General features: G+C 45.1%; 1 protein-coding gene across 2 annotated transcripts; it reads right to left on the bottom strand.

Annotated features, from left to right (window-relative positions):
* Nucleotides 1-1,255: 1,255 nt before the first annotated feature.
* Nucleotides 1,256-17,510, bottom strand: SLC13A3 (solute carrier family 13 (sodium-dependent dicarboxylate transporter), member 3). Of its 2 annotated transcripts, XM_009888072.1 has the most exons (12): nucleotides 17,389-17,510; nucleotides 16,861-17,024; nucleotides 11,864-11,930; nucleotides 10,955-11,140; nucleotides 9,931-10,056; nucleotides 7,358-7,453; nucleotides 5,487-5,591; nucleotides 4,406-4,503; nucleotides 3,025-3,137; nucleotides 2,524-2,685; nucleotides 2,034-2,171; nucleotides 1,256-1,450 (listed from the first exon to the last, which is right to left on the bottom strand). In XM_009888072.1, exons 1-12 carry the CDS (start codon nucleotides 17,469-17,471, stop codon nucleotides 1,265-1,267), a joined length of 1,524 nt encoding a protein of 507 aa, XP_009886374.1. In that variant the 5' UTR covers nucleotides 17,472-17,510; the 3' UTR covers nucleotides 1,256-1,264. The 2 variants fall into 2 exon arrangements, with proteins under 2 accessions (XP_009886374.1, XP_009886451.1); XM_009888149.1 differs by lacking the exon at nucleotides 5,487-5,591.
* Between the last annotated feature and the right edge of the window lie 2 nt (nucleotides 17,511-17,512).

Genomic DNA, 17,512 nt, shown 5'->3' with positions numbered 1-17,512 from the left:
CCCCCCTGCCCCAGCCGCTGTGGCTGGTGAGCATCGCCCTGCCAGCTCTCCCACCTGGCCCCAGGGTCTATCAGCAGCACAGGAGCAGGGGGGATGTGCTGGTCCCTACCCCGGGCCAGACTGCCTTGCCAGCTCCACCAGGTTACATCGTCAGAGAAATCTGTCCCTTCACAGGGATCCAGTCACTCACTTTCCCTAAAACAAGAATCATATCCTTCATCTTTCAATCCATCCGTTTCAATGACTGATCTTTTAAATTAAATATTTCAGATTCTTACAGAAAATTAAAAAAAGTCAGATAAAATGGTGATTAAAATCACAGACAATTTGCAATGCTTTCATTGAAAGTACCCAAGCAATCTGATTTTAAAAGATGTTAAGAATTAAAGCCTATTTTTCAGAAAAGTCAATAATATTCCAATGGAACTTGCCCACTGACCTGTGACTCAGTAGGCCACTCATCGAGTGAGTCAATCTCACAAACCTAAGACTGGCCACATTCACCAACGGTGAAATACCACCAATGTCCAAAGTTACGACAGAAATTAATTTGGTCCCAACCCCCCATCTGTGTACTCAGTGCAAAGAACCAGGCAGCAATTACTGTCCCAGGTTTTCAAAACAAAGAACATGTTTGGAAACAAACTGTTGCCTTCCTGTTTCCAAAGCATGGAGTAATGCACCGAGTCCTACCGACACATCTCCTGAATCATCCCTTCACACACAAACCTGAAGAAATAGTCTTCATCCTCCATGAGAGAATTACTCATGAGATGGTAATGAGACGCCATCCTTCACATCCTGCTAGAAGCACCTGGCCACACCGCCTTCCCCCAGCCAAATTCTGATACTCACTCACATAAGGTTGCATGTGAAAAATCCAGTTGCCTCCACCCTGTTGCCAGGGCTACTCTCCGAAACAAGGTAGGGTATCAGAAGCTAGGGCAGCAAAGCTCGCTAGCTTTCACGGGGGGAGAGGCATCTACCCAAAGATGCTCAACGCCTACAGGGTTGTCCAGTTAACAACTACCTACGAAAGATGGACTCTGGCAGAGTCTGATTGGTACCTGTGGAAGGTGGGGAAAGATCTTCAGGTCAAATAACAAATGGATGTTGTGACACTGACCGGTATTTCTAAAAATAGAATTAAACCAGAGGGTCCCATACAGTGTGAGCAGCCACGTGGCTTTCCTCCCGTGCATGCTCTGACGATTCCAGTGCCCAAGTCCTAAGTGAGTGAGTCCTTCCCCGGGGGTGGCTTTGTTCATATTTTATTTAGTGCACTTAAAGTGACATTTTCTACAGCTGTCAAGAGTGAGGTGGCATTTTCTGCATGGATGTTGGCCCATGCAGGGAAGGTCCCCAGCTGGAAGATGCTCTTGGCCCACGTGTTCATAGCCAAGCTAAGAAGCAGAACTCCCATAAGATTCATGAGCAACCCAGTTCTTGCCTACAAAAGAAATACAAAGACAACTGTTGAGTTCAGACTGGACATTCACAGTATGTGAAGCATGAAGCTATTCGAATATAAACATCATAAAAATGGAAGGCTTACTTGCCATTAATATTAGCAACATCTTCAGCAGGCTTTCTTAAGCCACAAAGGCCATTCTGCAGATGCTTACCAAGCTTTGATCCATCAAAAACATTAACATCTGTTTAGCCTCAGGAATGTGAGCAGGAACTGGGACTGAGCCTAATTTTACTCATAAGCTTTATTTCTCTGCACTGGGGAACTTTTGCTGCACCCAGAAACCTATGAAAGTTGAGCTGCTGCACTGGCAGGAACAGGAGCAGGGCCTGGGAGATGCTGAGCACATTCAAGACTGGTTTTGTCACCTTTTGGAGCCACAGTAGCTCCAAATTTCACAGGGCTCCTTCCATATACCCGTGCCTTCAAACACTGCTGAGAACAGTATTAGACTTCTATCTTTTCACTTCAGTACATGCTGAACTGGTAACACTCCTGAAAATTCCTTTTTTAAACACTCCACTCAGACTGATTGTTTTCAGCATTATCTAAAAGAACTTACCATATCCTTGACCATCAAGTGTCCAGAAGAAAATGCAATTGAGTTAGGAGGTGTTGAGACTGGCAGCATGAATGCGTAGGAGCATCCTATAGTTCCTGGTATCATTAAATAGAGGGGATTTACTTTCAGACGAATGGCCTTGAAAAAGAGAAAGGAACAGAAATTGTACCTTGGGGATTTGAAGTCATAGGCAGATAAATCAAAGAATGCAAATAGCTAGTGCACTGTGCAGAGCTGTATCCCACACTCCATGATAAACAATCACATATCTCGCCTACAACATCTAAAGGATTATTATCCTTCAGTGTCCACGTTATGCTACAGGCACTTACTTTGCTGCTCCCAAGGATTTCAAAGTACCTGAAGCCCCGGAGCACGAGAACCATACAGTGCCTGTCCCAGCACAGACACAGCACAAACCTGCCCCTCCGAGGGGCAGAGTGAGGAGGAGAGCAGAGGAGCAGCTGGTCTTGCCACAGGACTACCTTACCAGCTCTGCCAAGACAGGCAGGAAGATGATAATAGTGGCTGTGTTGCTGGCAAACTCTGTGAATAAGGCGATGACAATCGTGATGAGGATGACAGCCACGGGCGGTGGTACACCCTCCAAGGGATGCAGACGGCCTCCTATCCAGACAGACAAACCGGACTCCTGCAGAAGGGGAGAGCAAACAAGCTGGAGACCAGCTGCGTCCCTGCAGGTGAACCGATCCTGTCCTAGAACTGCGAAGTACATAATAATCTCACCGACCCACACAAGCACCTATATGCAGTGTCCTCAGGGTATTTAACAGCAAGCAGTTAGAAAGGAGTTGCAAGGTCTCTTAACCTGCATTGCTGTCAGCTGGAGTTGAGAAACGTGTCCTACAAGTGTTGTGACCCCGCAGACACAAATTTCCGAAAGCCAAATGAGAACCCCAAGTGACACCCTGATAAAATCCAACTCTGTTGGGCAGGATGACTGCAACGTGACACTTGCGGTGGGCCTCACCTCACAGCCTTTTGCCATGGCAAAGCCTCCTCCGAGCAGCAAGATGATGTTCCAGGGCACCGTTTCTTGGGCCTTCCTCCAAGTCAGCAAGGGCTGCGTCTCAGTGTTTGGTGCTAGATGAAGACAAAACCCCCATATCAAACACCCACCCAAAGAGGAGCACGTCAGTCATCATCTGACAGAACAATATCATCAGCCTGCCAGCAGTGCTGAAGCTCATTAACCTTGAGTTGCTGATAAAATATACCTATGGAGTCTCTTAAGCTAGACAATTAAAAGATCATTTAACTTAATATCGGATATTAAGAAAAGGGAAAATAAAAGAAATTCTAGCACTTTAAAGTTTTCTTTGAGGCTTTCTTGAGTGAACATTTAATATGAGGTCAATTTTCTCTCTGTAACAGACACAAACATTGTCTTCAACAGATAGCAGTCCCTGGAAGGAGAAAAATTTCTATCATTTGAATTGTGAAGATGTTATTAATTTTCCACTTGCCGTTCAACGGCCAGCGAGTTTTATAGCAAAGAGCTCACCTCCCCTAAAGGCCATCTCTTAATACATGATGAAGTGAGCTCTGTCATATGGAAGGATGTACTAGTGGGACTGTAATTTTGTGGTGAACAAGGGCACACATATTTTATCCAGAGGAAACCTGATTAAACATCTTCCTGCATCTGGACAGCACAACAAACATGCATGACTCACAGCAGCTGCTATTTTGTTCCCATAGACACCAGGCAGTGCTGCACCATCCACGAAGGGCCTTCATCAGCTGCATCTCCACATTAAGACCATCTCTTATTCCAAGTCATTTATGAATTAAAATTTATATCTCATTGCTACTTAAGAGGACAGACCCAAGATCTCAAAAGACTCCTGGTATCAAAACCCGCTGGAGAGTTTGGGCTTTAGAACTTTAAATTCTAAATCATTCTGGAAACTAAGGAAGGGCCCCTGTTTTTGAGTATGAACAATCCGTCTAGCTCTGCCCTCTCAGAGGTTGATGCTCCTCCCTGAGGGACAGGAGGTGTTTGGGAGCCAGCAACCAAACCTCTGTTTCACAATCAGGTCTGCTACGGTAAATCAACACTGACTTCAGTTCGCTTCAACCCACCATGGCATCATCTCTGACAGCTACATGAGCAACTGAGTCAGTCCTGCAATCGGCAGCAGGGCAGCGACTGCTAAACCTCTTCTAGCACTTCAGAAAAAAAGCCTCTGTATGATCAAATTGCACCTTCAAACCACACTGCTCCAGACGGGTGGCACAGCTGCTGTGGGCTGGTGCAGGTCCAAGGGGAGATAGTCTTGGCTCTTGCTCCCTGCCTGCCAGAGCACAGGCATGGGCAGAGTCCCTTCCTGCAGCGGGCTCCTACTCACCTTTCAAGTCAAACCACCACCTGAAGGAAGGTTTTTGCGAAGGGAAGAAGAACAGTATAATCACGATGCTGATTCCTGTAACCGCATCTGAGATAAACCTGTCCAAAAGCAGCAGAAACACTTGTAAGAAGCACAAGCCTGTAGAATTACAAAGTTTATGAGAACAAGGATTTGCCAAAGAAGATTACAAGTTTCCATCAGCTTTGAACAACACTCCTTGTTCACAGTTCTTTTCTTTTTAATTCCCTGTCGAGCTGCATTCTACAACGGGCTGTGAACCCCCTAGAAAAGCTGCCCCACGAATGTAAAAACCAAGATCTAATCCCCACCACACTGATGCTCTGGCTGTGCTGACTGCAGAGTTGTGGTCAGTCCGTGAGGGGTTGTGAGGACAAGTTTCCTCAGCTCATTGCGGGGAGGAAGAGAGGCGGAGCCCAAACCATCTTATTTATATGAGCTCTCTGCAAAATGCTCAGACTCTAAGGTGAAAGGCAGGCTCCATCCAGTGAAGAGCTTAAGCATGTGTTTGATGGAAAGGAGCTATTAACCGATGAGGGAAAAGTCCGAACCTACTTTGTTGTATTAAGGAATCATTTATTAAGCTAGGGCTTTATTTTAAAAAAAACTATGAGGGTCTCTTCTGTTAAGAAATAACACCACCCTCTCTGAGCTTTAGCATTCCCCAACTGCTATATCCGTTTGTCTCCCCAAGGTGTGGATGTCACAGGGGAGACAAACTTGCCAAACAGACAGGATAGCACTCGGGGTCAGCTCCTGCCATCTCTCTTCAGTCTCCAGACCTCCAATGAAATCAGTGGATTGCATAAAGATTTCGGTATTTCACTGTAAATACCTATAAACAGTGTTCCCAACATTAAAACCCGAGGGATGGCTTCAGACAGACACATGCCAACTTCCCACCAGGCCTCATGTACCTCCTCTGGGAGACAGAAACTCGAGTTTAATTTATTCCAGGAAACCTGAGCAACAGTGTTAGGCAATGCAATCAGAAACACAGGAATCTCAGCGACTTGGAAATCATTTTGAAAAATGTGACAGAGGAATGAAAATAAAATCTTACCCTGGTGCAAACAAGCTTGCCCAACCTGGAATGAATTTGGGATCCCTGGAGAAAAGCATGATCGCAAACATGCAGAAGAAGAAGAAAATTGCCTGTTCTGCAAACCTAAACCGAAAAGAAATGCAGTTAAAAAGCTGATGTGCTAAAGGGGTGGATCCAAGCTAGGACGAGTATTGAGCTCAGGCTGCAGCAGCTTGGGCGAGAAGTTAGGCTGGTTTGCTAAAAATAACTGCAGTGAAACAGTGGAATAGGTTGCAAATCTATTTGCAAATATTGACATTTCCCAGCAATTATCTCGTATTGGAATTTTTTTTGAGACAAGACAGGCATCAAGAATGCCCAAATGTCACAACAGGCGCTCACAAGGTTGACCCTCTGGCTGTGGCAGAGGGGAAGGGCCAGGCAGCTTCGCATGGTCACTCCTCTCACCACGGACCTCTGGGATGTCCCTAAGGCACGGTCAGTTAGGGATGGTTTCACTCCAGTTCAAGCAATGTAAATGGACAGCTGAGATTCAAATCATATGTGAGACAGCAGGAACAAACTTCAAGGTCAAAACCTAAACAGTATCCCTTAGACACATGACAAACAGCAGGGTAAATGGCAATATCATTCGCTAAGCATCAGGCTTGACTCCAGTGGAGACAAGATTTAACCAAGACAATGCCTCAAAACACTGTTTAAAATCTCTCCGAGCACAAGGAAGGGCATTTAAACCACTGGGAAGAGGCCACTTGCATTGATTTTAAGTTATAGGGCTGCTAATCAAATTGGTAGAGCACAGCTTAATGGACTTTCTCACTTCTAGACCTCAAAGTGGGACTTTGATTCTTTCAGAGACATTTTGCAGGCTGCTTGATAATGTACTGAATGGAACAAATAAACCAATTTCTTTCATTTACAGCACAGGCACAGACAATTGTCTTTGAAGAACCACTCCATTTTCCACACAACAGCAATAATTACAATGTCGATAGCATGACACAAACATCACTGAATCTTCACAGCATCGCCGTGAGTATGAAAATATTATTTTACAGATGGAGAAACACAGACCATTTAAGGTTAAGATCTACAGTTTAAAAAACCTTCACTAGCCCTGGTTGCCCAGAATATCAGGGGCTGGCTGGACATACCTAGGGTTTGATTCTTAGAGACACTCAACTTTCCCTGCTTCCCCCTTTTTTGGCATTTCTCGTAAGTCAAAAACTCATGTTTCTTTCTGCTGCTTCCTTCCTCCAAAATATGACCCCCATCATTGCAATTTGCACCAAGCTTTTTCCAGAAGAAAATACCTTTGAGAAATTACAGTAAGAAGCTAAGAATCTTGCTCTTTCTTCACCTAATACAGTTGAAGGAGTTATTCAGAAAAAAATAATGTTTTCCATGACATGGATCTGACTTCTTTCCATATACTTTCTTTGAGCAGCTATTAAGCTTTCTTAAAGTATATCCACAAATCCATATGATTCAGCAAATGCTTCCTGCTTCGCACAAGAGGTATGCACAAACCTCCAAAATTCAGCCTGTGTTGGTTAGTACATAATGCACACAGGATTGGTTTTGTCCCTGGAGTAGAAAAATTACAAACAGTAATTAAACAACTCAGCATGAATTCACTTTATAATACGAACTTTGTTCTTGAGAAGATTTGAGTACAAGCTGCTATTTGCAATTATTCCTGTTAGTGAAGGTGGAGAGGCTGGCCCGTGCAAAAAGCAAACTTCAGCAGGTTACTAACACTCAGAGTGGAAACTTCTATTTCATTGTCCTCTAAAAAACTCCATTTCCCCCAGTTCTCCACTCTTAGGACAGGACATTTCCAACCCACTTGATTTCTTTTTCATTTCAGTCCCAACTTTATGACTCACTTTGTTGGACCCAGTTTCTGGTAGTCCTCTTTTATCACTTCTCTGGCTCGGGCTTCTGCATCCACTCTTATATTTGACTTTTTTGTCCTCCAGCCCCTGCCAAGAAACACAGTTATATCTTCACATGCCTATAATATACCTGACACATAGCAAATGCTGCATTTACCATTGCAGCATATGCGCACACGATGCACTCCTTCATTGACTGCTCTGCAAGTTTCAAAGAGCTGCACATCTTTGGTGGCTCGGTTTGCATTATCTTCAGACCATGAAGACTGATGATGAAGGTCTCTGATGCAGACACTGGCAATAAGGCCTGCTTTATATGTCCTTGCTTTCTGCATTCATACAAAGGAGCCCCTGCAGAGGTTAGGAAGTTTCCTCTCGTTTATATTCTGAACTGTTTCCTCCAGCATGGGCTGTGATTGCCGAAAGAAAGTCCCAATATTGCAGGATTTCCTCATCTCTAGCAGATACCTACTTGGGCAGAATAACTAGGAAGAGGGTGACACAGAAAATGAATCTGTCCCTTCACTTCTCAAGTCACTTGCAATTTCCTGGGTGATCCCAGGATGCTGCTGAGGATCAGCAAAAATGTGAGGAATTTCTGACTGGCGGGGAATGTTAATGTGCTCCTGGCTAAGCCTCTTAGCCCAGCCACACTGACCGCACACACTGTTTGATCCTTTGTAGTACCTGCATACAAATGATATATTCATATCTCGCACTTCATTTCCCGTTACATCCCATGCTGCTGAACCTGACTGTGACCTTGGTTAAACCCACAAACCCCAACTTTCTGCATCGAATGCATCCAACCGGCCCCGCAGCGCCTGCGCTTCCTTTCATATCTCGCTCTTCATTCCCCGTTACATCCCATGCGGCTGAACCTGACTGTGACCTTGGTTAAACCCACAAACCCCAACTTTCTGCATCGAATGCATCCAACCGGCCCCGCAGCGCCTGCGCTTCCTTCACTTATTCACTGTTTCAAAGGGACAGCGTGGCTGGATCTTCTATGTGGATGAACGGTTAATCACTTAGAAATCCCCAAACCTCAAATAGATACACCTGGCCCTTCAGTTTCTTACTTTTTGGGGGGTGTTATTAACAGCAGCTTCATCCAGCTCAGCCAGACTATACCTAAGCCTTTTAACGCCGCCTGGATTCAAGTCAAGCTGCCCCGCTATTGCAGCGATGTCTATCCACCTCGAGTCCAACCACTGTCCCTGAGTCGTTACAGTCAAAGCAGCCCAACAAACTCCTGCAGACCCTCGGCTGTACTTGTGCAGCTTTCCAACGTCTCTCCTGAGGCAACACGCCACTGGGGAATACTGGTATCTGCGCTGGCCCAGCTATCCCAATAAAGCCGGGCTTTGTGCTCACACAGATGAGCCAAACAAAACAAAAAGCATCACGTTCTCCCAACACAAGAGCAATTTCGCATTTCACCAGGAGCTTTGAGCAGCATAACTACCTCTTCCCTCACCTGATCACCTTGGGCCACGTTGGCAGGACGGCCCAACGCTCACCGTAGGATGTGGCAATTCAGACTCTGCATGGCACAAGCCCCGGGCATGTGATGCAGAGCAGCTGCGAGCCAGCAGAGCATCCCGCAGCAGCACATGGAGCCTCCCATGAAGCCCCACGAGGAATTTAAGGACCGGCGTTCGTCATTTTCTGGATTGAAACTTTCCCATTGATTTTTTCCTGCCTCTGAGACAATGTAAATATTTGGACACCTGTTCTCTTTTTTTTTTTTTTTTTCTCCTCTTCTATTTGCATTTTTAACTCAAAATAACAATTAAAGACTTTTCTAAATATTAGAAATTCTGTAAGTCCTTGGAGGAAGCAGGACTGTGAGTTTGTTACTATCACATACGAGAGTGTGTAGGGGGGGAAAGGGCTCCAAATGAACCAGTATGACAAGGCTGCAACCACTTTAAGTAGTGTACACTAGGGGTTGCATGTATCCATCAAAGATTTACCGAAAAGACATGTTATTCTCAGTTACAGATTAACACATTGTTGTAAAATTAAGCCCTGTTGTGAAGTAATCTGTTCCAAACCCAAGTTTCTGCCCCAGGAACAAATCCTGGGTGGTTTTTTTTATGCTCTAGGAGATTTTTGCTACTAATTCCAAGGGAACCAAGATTTCATGCTGGGCTTCTAAGTTTGATTCTGCTTTCCCTTATGGCAATGAAAATCTGCCACTGACCTCCACAGGCCCTGGTCAGGCAGTAAAACAACTTTTTAAAATTGTATGTTTACAAAAAAAGTATGTTTAACTGAATCAACATGTAATACATACTCTGTACACATACGTATTTCAGTTAGATAAAGTATATGTAACTATGAGATATCTTTAAAACCTTCCTGTTGCATATCAACTTCTTAAAAATAGATGACTTGTTAGAGCATGAGCATCCTGAAGTTAGTTATGAACCCCTCCCACCATCCAGGAGATGATCCTGGGTGATGTCAGTAGATTTAGTATGAGAATTGTGATGAACGCGTGTTTCACAATGCTGGTATAACCAGACAACATATATGTACAATGAATATAAACATACCTCAGGTTAATTCCTCCATACAGGATGGAGATCCATAGCCATCCCAGGAGAAGAAAAATCAGCATTAAAGGAAATGCAAACATAAACCAAGAACCAAAGTTCACCACATCACATTCTGGAAAATAACTAAGCAAACGGGAAAAATCAAGTTAATGCAAGAAGGGAAACAACCCTTCAATTTAAGGGTAAACAAACATCTGAAATCAGTAGCAAAATACCCCACAACCTTGCCAGTGTGCATCTAAGAACCACTTCACTGTGCGCATTAGCAGTTATCTGTGCACTAGGAGATTTGGGGAGTGTTGTGTTGGGACAAAGCCCCCCAGGCCACCCTGCCACCCACAGCTCACCCAGCCCAGCTGTGCAAGTCTCCGTGGGAAGATCCAAAAGATCTCTCCCCAGGTGGCTGAAGCTTTCATACAACGATACTCCTGAACACCCAGGGTTAAACTGCTAGAGAGTTGGAACATGAACCGCACAGGGATGCTGTACATGCCAAGAAGAGCCTGAACATGCCACTTGTAGAGGCCGGTAAAGTTAAGAAATACCCACGGGCACTTAGGATGGGACAAATCTCTGTTCCTATGCACATAGGAGGCAACTTTTATTGCTATGAAAACAGGCCAGAAGTAGTGGGCTCCTCATTTTTCTTTCTACTGTACAGCAGCAGATGTAATTGCTCACAAAACACTACATGGCCTGTTTCAGCAAAACAGTTACCAGATTAATTGTAAGCGCGTAGTCAAGTCCCATTAAATTAAATGGGATTAAGAGCATCAGTAAGGTGAAGCACATATGCACCAGTTTGGCTCACAGCCTGGTTGGGTACGCTGGAAACCTGCTTATTACAGTTAAGGCTGATGCAACCACTCTCTGCTTTCATCTGCTTACAAAGTTTCCCAAAATGTTCTGTAAGGGCATAAATTTTCTAAGTTTTCAGCACAGAAAGGAATTTCCTACAAGGATGGAGAACATGTCTCTGTTTTCCAGGATTTACAGGGCTCTCCAGATTGGCCTCCTGTACCTCTTCAGCTGTCCCAGAAGGATGAGGTTTGGTGCAGTCCCCGTCAGCGTTGCTGTTCCTCCAATGCTGGCCGCATATGGGATTGAGATGAGGAAACCTTTCCATATATTTGTTTTGTATTCCTCCTCCTTCTTTAAGTCTGAGGGAACATCACTGGCAACCTCCTTCTCCTCCGTCAGATCTTTGCTTTAAAATAGTCCAAAAGAGAATCCGGTGAAAGCCCTGGTTTAAATACAGCGCAACAACTTCAGAGCCTTGACAGAAGGAAAATTCCCAGTTTTTAGAAATCCAAGCTAACACTGTCCTCATGGACACCTAAGCAGCTTGGTGCAGCAGAGGGGTCTGCTCGGTGAACTGCCACATGGGACCGGCAGCCTCGCAGAGGGCAGAGCACCCTCAGCATCCATCCGTAGGAGCTGAGGGTGCACGTCCTTGCCCAGCCCCTCAGCAACTTGTAACGCTTAGCGTAAAGTCCACAGGACTGCTAAAAGGAAAAAAAAAAAATATTGATAGCACCGAGAGGAAAGAAACATCTGTTCCTGAAAATATGCTTCCTTCCCATCGTTGTTATCAAAGCAGGACCATCACCAGCGTGTAAATCCTGGTGGGTTTTACATCACCGGCTTCACATGTTTGATGTTCCTGAGAAAACCAAGTCACAATTCCCCAGCAGGAGACACCTCTGGCTACCATTTTAGAGTGGCTGGAAAAATCTCTGCAATGATTTGAACATGCAGAGGGATGCTGGACACACAGAGGAGGGTTTCTATCATTAGGCTTCTAGTGATTGGGACGTTTTGTACAATCAAAACATTTCAGTGATTGAATTTCAAATTCCTAAAACTTGATCTAGCTCAGGGGATAATTCTCTCTCTCAACTCTCTAATACAAACTTTATAGTTAACTTACTCCTCAGTACTTGCCAGAAACTGCATCTCAGTTGGTACAGTGTAAAGTTTATTCTGCTGTAAAGATGCTGAAAAAGAAAGATGAGGACTTTAAAACAGTTCAAAGCATCTAGAAAATTCTCCTTGAACCAAACAGAGGAATGGAGGAAATAACTGCCATTTACAGACGAGGGGCCGTGCAAACAAAAGGTGAGCTCACGCCAAGGGGACAGGGTCAGGAGCACCTGGCAGGGATGAACGAGCCTGTCTCCTCCTGCCACTGCTCCAGTCCCACTGCAGCACCCAGCTTCTCCTCCGACACCCAGAGGCGTTCAGTCCTTTTACTACTTTTGCCACTGGTGGGGCTTTGGGATCTTCTAACGTGACCAGGACTTCCAGGGTGTACCTTAGCAAGTCATGGGTCCGGGGTGGGAGGTGTTTCTTTTGGGTAACCATAGCTCAATTCCAAGGAAGAAAAACTGTTGGCCCTGATGTATCCATAAGGCACGTTCCCCAAAGGGCAGCAGGAGCACTCCCTGCTGTGGGGCTCCATTCCCAAGGGATAAGAATTTTACCCCCTGCAGACACCTAATGCAAAGTCACCATAAAGCTGTAATTCCCTCTTTAAAGACAAGAGTGAGACACGTTTAGGCTTCATACCAGGTCCTCTGAAATCCACCCTGACTGCACGGATGATTCCCAAGCCCATCATACCCTCCATAAATGACAGACCCTGCAGGCTGAGCTACCGGTCCCCAACACAAGTTTAGGGCCAGCACGGGGGTACTCTGTTGCACACCCAGTTCCCAGGGACCCTCCTGCACATTTCACGCGGGCTTTGCATCACTGTCCTCCTTATCACCAACCACAGGGAACACAAGCAGGACTCAGGACCACTTGAGGAAAGGGTGTATTTTCACCAAAGTTCTCTTTAGCAGTAAAGCAGGAGGTGCACACCACTCTACCACACACACACACGCATGGGAGAATTCAGAAATCAAAAGACAGAAACACAATACAATCGCTCTTTTTTTACCAGATCTCACACTAAGGCTTGTGACATTTGTAGCCCTGGCTCATGGCCTGACCTCCTGAGGTTGGGAGCAGAGGTGTGCTATTAAACCCCATGTTCCATATTCTCCCTTGGGACTGGAACACTTCTAAGTTTTATCCACCTTCAGCCCAGGTGGCCCTTCCCTGTCAGCACTGGCTCTGCTGCCTTTCCTTGGTTCTTTGCATGTGTTTGGGTCCAGAAGCCTGTCTCCCTGCACCTCCCCGGGCTCTGCAGACCACTGCGTGCAGAGCCCAGTTCCTGGTACTGCCACCCCAGCAGTCCCCAAATTTCCTTGCACCCCTCCTCAGGCCAAAACACCATCCTCTTCTACCCATCTATGCACTAGAAACCGAAAGCAGTGCATGGAGAGTAGCCAGTGGTCAAAGTCTCTGGATTCACTCATGTGTGCGCCGAAGACACCGAGCTCGTTCCAGCTCAGTGAATCAAGGATTTTTGCAATGTCATGTTTTACACATCGCTAATTTATGGAATTGGAGTTAATTGGCTTGGACGCACACATGCTGAGCTTTCATCCCAAAGATGCCACAAGGGAGGGATGTAACCAGGACAAACATTAACCCATGGTTGACTGTTGATCCCCAATGCATTTAGCCCAAGACCGTCCCACTCAAGCCTAGTGCTGGCTCTGCAAAGACACAGACTGAATTCTACCTCTTAACATTTTTTCAGTTTTTTTGCCCGCTAAGCCTAAACTCCCATCCCATCTTGCCAGGACCATCTGTGAGTTACCGCTCAAGGAAGGTCTGAAAAGGGCAACCATGCAAAGGAAAGCCAGAGCTGCTGCAGAACAAACTTTTCCTGTGAAACTTGGAAAAAGGAGTTGCAAATTGTTATAGGTCCATAAGTCAGAAGAGGCCAAAGACCACTGAGGTAGGACCTGGCTGTACACAACTCTCATAGAACAGCATGAGAAGGATTCAGTGGCCATTTCACCCACATACCTTGTATACCTTAGAGGCAGAAAGGCTTGCCCTAGGTAAGTTTGGTTTTACTGACATTTTTATTGTTTCTAAAAAGTTGAAAAATTTGAAAAGGCCTGAGAAGGAATATTCCCACCCACCGAGGGGTTCAGGCAGCAGCACTGGAGCTGTACACTGCCAGCACAGGCCGGGGTTATGCAGCCTAACCAGGCAGCAGTGTCCAAAAATGCACATTTCCCACCTGCCTCTTTAGAGACCTCATTTCCAGGTCTGCCACCCAACAGAACACCTCAAGCGCTGACTGTAGTTTATCTTGAATTTGCAGAAGATATTCTCTATGCAGGGAAAAGAAGGATGGAAATAGATTCTTGTGATTTTTAACTGGAGATATTTAAGCCGCTCAGAGAAATGAAATATTGCCAACGATGAGTTAGTGGGCAGAGAGCAGGAGAGATGGTCAGGCTCACTAGCACAGCAGTTTACCAGTTCATCACATGTCTATCACACAGTTTGGGTTTAGGGCTGGAGAAGTCAGACAGAATTGTAGGGAATTTATAACCCAGCTCCAAAAGGAAAGTTCTGAAAGTTGAAAAAAGCCTGTTGGTGTTCAGTTTATAATCCTGCTTTGACCAACCAGAACCAGCTGGGACTTCAGCCACCAAAGCTCATCTAACTGCATTCTTTCATCAGTAGCCAATAACATTAAAATGAACAAAACACTACACCAAATTCTAGCTATCAATACATAAGCATGCAAATATTTACTGATTTATAACATGCTGCCCACATGGCTGAGCACAGACATAAGTGATTGCAACCTTGAGGTTCTCTCATCAGCCAAAAAGTGTGACCAACTGATCAGAGACACCACTTTAATTCTGGCACTGTGTGTGTAAGTGAAGCCCTTCACAAAGCTGGTTTCATATACTTGTTGAGATTTCTTCAGAAAATCAAATACTTTTACATGCTACACATTCTTTAATATATTTTAATTATTTTTTTTAGCCTCCTGGATACCACTACAGTATTACTAAAGCATATCCAAGCAGATTTGCAAACTGACCTTATCATATGCCATTGTAGAAGTTTGCTTCCACACACAGTTCCCATTGCAAATAGATCTGCCTGTCTTTTTTGGAACACAGATTACAATTCAGTTAGATTATAAAAATTAAGTAAACTATGAAATGAGTATTCCTTTTTCTCAAATGCGCGTTTCTTACATTCAGTCAGCTTTCATCAAGTCTGCAAAAAACCTAACTGCAACATCCCTGTTGGAGATGTGTAACCAGCGCTGACCGCAGATGAAGCCCGACAGCAGGAACACCCTACAGAAAGCTCACCTTCACCTCTCCGCTCCAAGGTGTAACATCGGATTCGTCGTTTTTGACTGACTTCAGGTTTAGGGTTTCTTTCAAGGAACTCAGTTTTTCTCATCCATTCAGAAAGCTTACAGAAAAGGATGAGTCCACCTTGGGACAATAAAGTTCAAGAAGTCTACAAGAAAACCTGCATTTTGCTGTTGTACATTTTACAGATGACTCCTCCTTCACTTGTATTTATTACTTTTATAAGTCTCTACCTTAAAAGAAAAAATGCATCATCACGTCATCACATGATATTTGCAAAGTGCCACTTCATTCATTCTTCTATTTGCACGCCTCTCCCTTTGCCTTTTCTGGCTTCTCTCACCACTGTAAGCGTTGTGAGCCAGGGATGCTAATTTTGTGCTTGCCAGTGTCTAGGACAACGAGAGTCTTGATTTTATGTGTTCCCAAACTCTACTGTATTTACAGTCACAACTACACAGTCGAATCATTTCAGAGGAAGGGGTCAAGTATGTTAAAAGCAGGCTGACAAAACACAATGCTTCTACAGAATAAGAAATTATAGCAAGAAGGTCAGTGGAGTTGGTTTTAATAAATGTGAACAGTCAAAAATTCATAAAGCAAATGTGATAAAGCAACCTGTAGCGCAAATATCTCATGATTGCTAGACATTAATGATGAGTGATAGATTACATCTTTATTAGAGTATTTAGATGTTTGAGTCTTCTTCTGCAGACTCATTTTTTCTGCCTTAGGATGCAGTGGGAACTAAAAAGCCATTGCTTTTAAATCACAGACGAAGAATTACTAATTAATGCAAGAAAGAGAAGCCATGACTACTGCTCCAACTATCAGTAACAGCTGCAAAAGGGACTTCAGGACTTCATTTCTGTTTTGCTGTTTCTCATCACTGTCTGCCAGAAGCCCAAGCTCCTGGTAAATGACTTTGTGAGGAGAAGGCTAGAGGAAGACCTTATGTGACTGCATACCCCCAACCCGACCTGTCCATCACCTGCTCAGGAACAACACCAAGCAGTAGCATCAAGCTGGGAAATCACAAAGCACTTTATAAATAGGTATTTAACCTACCAGCCTTCCCTTCCGTCCTCCCTTTCTCCTCCAGCTCAGGCTCCAGTTTCATGGGGGAACAAATAGGAAAATGAGAGAACCCGCCCGTCCATGAGCACACAGCAGCCCTGTGCGCTGCCACCGAGGGGCCGCTGTCCTCACCCTTGCCCTGCTCTCGCTGCCTGGCCAGTACCTTTGCCTGTCCCTGCAGCAACACACCATTAAGTAGCACTCTTCTACCCACAGCCCTCCCTGGCTCTGGTTACCCCCGCAGCGAGACACCCCTACAAGTCCCATCACCACCATGCCCACAGAGCTGGACTTGAGCTTGTGCCAGCAGCAGCTTTATGGAGCAGGTTGGCCGGACATCACCACTTCTTGTTTTTTTCAGACAACTCATACACATTGCCTCCCACATGACATGAGGAAGGGGCAGGATAAAAAGGAATTTTATGCCAATATTCTTCCACCGAGTCAATAAAGTGTGTATTAAAATGGGACCAGCACTGAGATCAAGCTGCAGCTAAGAAACCTGGTACTTGTGCCAGTGAAGTCAACCACATGGGGCGTATTTGATGGCAGATGGGCAGACACCAGCTGGCTTGTACTACTGCCCTGTCTCAATTACCTTGGTTTTCTTCATTTTCCCTGTTCATATCCTTAGATGTGTCTTTCTCCCCAAAGAGGCTTTTTAAAATTGCATTTGCAATTGGAAGCATCATAGCAGTGGAGGCAGTATTACTTAACCACATGGACAGGAAAGACGTTGTCAACATCATCCCTAAAATTAGTCTGAAAGAGAGAAAAAAGGAAAAGCTGAATTTCTTCAGTTTGGCAGGTTCTCCGATGTATTATAGCTACAGGAAGAAAAGCTCATGTGCAGGGATAACAAAACTAATTGCAAAAAGGACTTCTGTGACTATCCTGTAACTGGATGGAGCACAATTATGGGGCTGATATAAATGATTCTCCTCATGCCCCTCTGGCCTCTGAGCAAAGGCAAACAGCTGAATAAACTCTATAAGCTGGAAAAAGGGGGATGCGGGCAGCTCCCTGGCATGCGAGAGACTCGTACTGCGGCCCACCGCAGCAGAGCCGCTTCCCAAGTGCCTGCAGGTCACGTCCCCCATGGAGATCCCCCTGCTCCCATAGTCACCTGGCTGGCTGCACTCCCACCAACATGAGGACCCGGAGCGCGATCCTGCGGTGTAAATTCCACTCCTCAATGGCTGAGGCCATTATTAAGCCACTGAGGAAGAGGAAGTTGGTGTCTAAAAAAT

This window comes from Charadrius vociferus, unplaced genomic scaffold, assembly GCF_000708025.1.
Source record: "Charadrius vociferus isolate BGI_N301 unplaced genomic scaffold, ASM70802v2 scaffold280, whole genome shotgun sequence".
NCBI classification, from domain to species: domain Eukaryota; kingdom Metazoa; phylum Chordata; class Aves; order Charadriiformes; family Charadriidae; genus Charadrius; species Charadrius vociferus.
This window is presented reverse-complemented; position numbering and strand designations above follow the sequence as displayed.

Coding starts and splice junctions, on each gene's coding strand:
- SLC13A3 (XM_009888072.1), bottom strand. CDS start 17,471: ATGGCCTCAGCCATTGAGGAGTGGAATTTACACCGCAGGATCGCGCTC. Junction 2,172..2,523: donor TGCCTGTCTTGGCAGAGCTG/GTAAGGTAGTCC, acceptor CTCTTTTTCAAG/GCCATTCGTCTGAAAGTAAA. Junction 1,451..2,033: donor ACTTGATGGTCAAGGATATG/GTAAGTTCTTTT, acceptor TTTCTTTTGTAG/GCAAGAACTGGGTTGCTCAT.